The 5,175-nt window shown below is 51.6% G+C and overlaps 1 protein-coding gene across 1 annotated transcript; it reads right to left on the bottom strand.

Annotated features, from left to right (window-relative positions):
* Window positions 1-253: 253 nt before the first annotated feature.
* On the bottom strand, window positions 254-4,255 carry LOC135371739 (uncharacterized protein K02A2.6-like). Its single transcript, XM_064605707.1, has one exon. It carries the CDS (start codon window positions 4,253-4,255, stop codon window positions 254-256), a length of 4,002 nt encoding a protein of 1,333 aa, XP_064461777.1.
* Window positions 4,256-5,175: the final 920 nt, after the last annotated feature.

The following is a 5,175-nucleotide window of genomic DNA, read 5'->3' as shown; positions in this document are numbered from 1 at the left end:
ATATCTAAGCTTTTGCAACCTTACAAAGTGGGGGATGATTGTAGAACCGACTTAGTAATAAGGTTCAGAACGGAAATAACAACACCTTTATTTCGTGCTTCGTGACCGTAAAAATGTGCCCTTAGAGAACCAGCGCTCGCGCTCCAAAATCGGATCCAACTTCGTCGTCGCCTTCCAGCTCGACACAACGAAACTCAATACCAAATACACAACACTTCTTCCCACTTATGTAGAACGCACATTTACGAGCTGTTCAGCAAGGTCGGAAAAAGTCTGGCGGCTGGCGCGTACGCTGTGACCTTCTAAGCTCTCTTGCAGGCGGATCCCTGGTTTCAGGAACGGCGGGAGCAGTCACCACATCCGAGCACTCCGTTAATCGTTGAGGATCTACTGCAGCTGCCCCTGACGGTCGCTCAGGGGAAATGTCCACAGTCCACGGAACGGAACTGCTGTTCCAGGGATCCTGATCATAACGTCGTCTAATGTGATCGACGTGACGTCGTGTCGTTCCGTGCTCTGTCTGGACCATCCACGACCGCCGACCCATCCGATCAAGCAGCTGACCAGGTATCCACTGAGGACCTCCTGTGAAGTTTCTAATGTAGACTCTCATCGATGGCTTGAACAGCGCGTAACGTGACCCAGCTCCCTCCTCGTCCTCCCCCATTGAACTCCGATGGTCACTTGGTTTCAACGCCGACAGCGGCGACGGAAGCTCCCTGCTGAACATCATGGCTGCTGGCGACTTGCCTATGGTGGCGTTGATTGTAGTATGCTGCTTGAACATAAACCGCGCCAGGCACTTGTCAACGTGTCCCGCACTATCCCGTTTCAGAACCCTCTTCAGTTCCGCCACCATGCGCTCTACTTGGCCGTTAGTGGCCGGGTGATACGGAGCACTTGTGCGATGCTCGACGCCATTTGCTTTGAAAAATCTCTTGGTTTCTGCCGATAGGAACACCGACCCATTATCTGACACGACTACCTGCGGAATTCCGAAGGTGGCGAACATATACCTTAGCTGTTCAATCACAGCGGCGGCCGTAGTACTTGTCATTCGCCTAACTTCCAGCCACTTCGTGTAGGCGTCAACAACCAGTAGATACGTTCGCCCGTCAACCGGTCCGGCGAAGTCGATGTGAATGGTCTTCCAGGGTTCCGCCGGTCTTGTCCACAGCGGTGGCGGAGCTCGGGGCGGAGAGCGTCGATCGACCTGGCATTTGGAGCAGCCGCGTACGAGTTGCTCAATGTCACGATCGATTCCCGGCCACCACATGTAGCTTCGAGCACACGCTTTCATTGTGACTATGCCCCTGTGTCCGCAATGCACCAGTTTCAAGGCCTGCTCTCGAGCAGCCGGGGGAACCACAACTCTTGAACCTCTGGTCACACAATCACCCTCCGTAGCCAGCTCCCGACGGCGTATCTTGTATTGGTCGAAGCCATGTTCCCGTAACTTGTGAAGGCTACCGTTTCGCAATGCTCTGTGAACTGCTGACAGCACCGGATCTTGCTGAGTCATCTTTTCTAGGGTTTTAGCCGTGAGAACAGGTCCTTCTAACGTGTCCAACAGGAGCACGTCACCCGGTCTATACGGTTCATCGGTCATGGATGGCAACGGCAGTCTACTGAAGGCGTCAGCATTTTGGTTTGTGGTGCCCTTCCGATAGCACAAGTCGTAATCATAGCACCCTAATTTCAGACACCATCTCGTCATCCTTGGCGACAGCATTGCAGGCATTGGCTTGTGTTGCCCCATTATGCCAAGCAGCGGTCGATGATCGGTGTATATCTTGAAACTCCTTCCTGCGACGTACTGGTGAAATTTTTCTACCGCAAACACCAATGCTAGTCCTTCCCGATCCAGTTGAGCGTAGTTCTGCTCTGCACGTCCCAACGTGCGCGAGGCAAACGCAACGGGCAGTTCGCGGTCATCGTCGTCCAGTTGTGCAAGCACGGCCCCTACACCGTATGGAGAGGCGTCGCACGCGATTACTAATGGTTTTGTCTCGTCGTAGTGGGCAAGTACAGTAGATTCGTTTATCAGCTTCTTGAGGTTTTCGAACGCCAATTGGTGCCTTTTCAGCCACTGCCATTTGTTGCCGTGTTTAAGCAATTCATACAGATCCCTTGCTATGGCGGCGCGGTTTCTCAGGAACCGGTCGTAAAACGACAGCATGCCTAGAAACGCTTTCAATTCGGTCTTGGACTTCGGTGATGGGGCCTGAAGCAATGCCTTGACCTTGTCGTCTGTCGGATGCAGACCTTCTGCATCAATGCGATGTCCTAAGTAAGAAACCTCTGGCAGCGCGAATTTGCACTTGTCTCTTCTTAGGCGAAGGTTCCCCCCTTCCAGCTTACTGAGCACCTGCTCCAGGCGTCTGTTATGTTCATCTATGTCCTTTCCGCAGACAATGACGTCATCCAGGTAAGCGCTTGTGCCTGGAATATCCGCCAGCAAGGTGTCGATGAACCGCTGGAAAATTCCTGGAGCTGCCGATATTCCGAACGGAAGCCTCTTCATCCGGAACAAACCCTTAATCGTGTTAACAGTCAAAATTTCCGCAGCCGCAGTGGTCAATCGGAGCTGCTGATACGCTTGTTTCAAATCCAGCGTAGAAAATATTTTTCCTCCACGAAGTCTGGTGAAGACCTCGGTGGTAGTGGGAAGCGGGTAGGATGATGCCTTGGTCCTCAGGTTAACCGTGCTACGGTAATCACCACACAGTCGTATGCTGCCATCCTTTTTTTTCACGACGACCAGCGGTGTAGCCCAGTCCGAGTGCTGTGCCGGCTCCAGCACCCCTTGGGAGACTAACTGGTCGATTTCTTTCTCTACTGTACTTCTAAGAGCGAAGGGGACAGGTCGAGCCTTCAAGAAGCAAGGCGTGGCGTTCTCCTTCAGCTCCAGTGAAACCGGGGCCCCCTTGTGACCGTCGATGTTTTCGACAAACACAGTTTCGTACTTCTTTAAAAGGGTGTGCAGCTGGCTTGAGTCCTGAACGTGATGAATACCGCTGACTCTGATGTTCAGCGGCCTGAACCAATCTCGTCCGAGAAGATTACATCCAGTTCCTCTCATGACAGTCAGAGGCAAAATGAAGTCCTTCGTCTTGAACCGCACACGTACTTGAGTCGTGCCTAATGCCCTTAGGCCTTCGCCTGACCATGTTCGTAGACAAGTGGTCTTTTTCTTTAGCTCCGGAGGATTGTGTGGCCATGTCTCCCGATAAGTCTGTTCGCTGATTATCGAGCAAGCTGCTCCCGAATCCACTTCAAAATTGAGGCGCTTTCCTTCTACCTTGAGCGTCACTGTGAATTTGGGAATGTCTGGACGACCTAGTTTATCCCCGACGTGGTTAAGTTGGTAGAGCTCACTGGAGGATGAACTCCGCTCATCATCCGACCCACTAGCAAGGTGATGACTGTCTCCTGCCACTGGCGCTCCATGTTGCTGCTTACAAGCTCTCGCAATGTGGCCCTTTTTGTTGCACCTGTTGCATATGGCATTCTTGAACCGACAGTCCTTTGCCTCGTGATCTCCCAAACAGCGGCCACACCTTTGTGTTTTAGTCGTCTTCTTCCGATGTCCCGCGGACTTTCTCCGAACGATGTTAACCTGGTCTCGTTCTTGTGCCGACTGCAGCTGACCCTGCTGACTCACTGCTGACTCCGTTGCGAGAGCAATCTTGAAAGCCCGATCGAATGTTATGTCACGCTCCACTAAAAGGCGTTGCTGCAGGTTCTTATCCCGAATACCGCAAATGAAGCGGTCTCTCATCATGACGTCTAGAGGCAACGCTGTGGGCGGTGTCGGCTGCTCCGTCGTTGCCTGTTGTTGTGGTGGGCTATCCCCTGATGCCCTATCTGTCGCCGGCGTCGAAACTGTACTGCTAATACTGAAATTGCAGTCTCTGGCGATGGCCCTGAGTGCTGTAACATAGTCTGCTATCGTTTCCGTCGGCGCTTGATTACGCTGATGGAATTTGAATCGGCTGAGAAGTTCCGACAGTTTTGGATCGAAGTATTCGGCGAGACACCTGACGATATCTGAGTAGCTCACTTCAGATGGAAGTTGTGGCGCAAGGAGGGCTTTCAGAGTTTCGTACGTCGACTCCCCGCACATTGTAAGCAGCACCGCTCGCTTCTTCTCTGGTGCTGTGATGAGATTGGCCTCACAGTAGAACGTTAGACGTTCTATCCACGTGTACCAACTCATGCCGTCGTTGAAGTCGTAGATCCGTCCCAGTGACATGCTTGCCTGTTGTTCGATGTCGTCGTGGGAATGTCCTCACTCGTCGCCAGTGTAGAACCGACTTAGTAATAAGGTTCAGAACGGAAATAACAACACCTTTATTTCCTGCTTCGTGACCGTAAAAATATGCCCTTGCAGAACCAGCGCTCGCGCTCCAAAATCGGATCCAACTTCGTCGTCGCCTTCCAGCTCGACACAACGAAACTCAATACCAAATACACAACAATGATATTGGCCTTTTCCGCAATCCTACACTCCTCAGCACATTCTGCAATACGTGTTGAAAGAAACGCAGTTTTCTCTTCAGGTCATCGTGACCTGTCACCTCTTGTACAGCTCGTCCAATTGACCAAACTCTGGACAACTTGTCTCGACCCTGAAGAAGCGCTATCTCAGTAAAGTGCTTTTCAATAAGCGTGTAGTTTGACGCCTCACTTCTGAGGCAGACTTCATGAAGCAGAGATCCTACAGCAGCCTGTAGTTCTTCGAGCGCACGTTTTTCCTTCTCTAAGTAGTCCGCTTCTACGCTGACAGTCCCTAAGTTCGAACATTCTGACAGTGAGTACGGACGCACGGTACTTACAGCGTCTCACTTTTGTAGAGGGGTTCGTCATGCTTGCCCTGGAGGGTCACTACAAGGGGCAGTTGTCTCGTTACATTGCAGGAGAGTACTCAGTACTGGAGAGGCAAACACACAGGATATTTTTACTGGTCTTGTTGATCGTTAACAATATATCGTTGCAAAATACAATATAAATTACAGCTGGACACCATATCAATGAGCCTATTAGCTCGCACTTCATCGGAGCGGCCCTCTGTTGGCTAGCAGGAAGATATTGAACACGAAACGGGTGACTGGCTGTTCCATGCACCTCTGAGTGTGTGTGCCTGCTTCTGTTTGCTCCTAGGGTGTTGCTCCA

The sequence above is a fragment of the Ornithodoros turicata genome, unplaced genomic scaffold, assembly GCF_037126465.1.
Source record: "Ornithodoros turicata isolate Travis unplaced genomic scaffold, ASM3712646v1 Chromosome12, whole genome shotgun sequence".
Taxonomy (NCBI): domain Eukaryota; kingdom Metazoa; phylum Arthropoda; class Arachnida; order Ixodida; family Argasidae; genus Ornithodoros; species Ornithodoros turicata.
This window is presented reverse-complemented; position numbering and strand designations above follow the sequence as displayed.

What these genes read in the sequence shown, in the direction of transcription:
- LOC135371739 (XM_064605707.1), bottom strand. Translation starts at nt 4,255, where the DNA reads ATGTCACTGGGACGGATCTACGACTTCAACGACGGCATGAGTTGGTAC.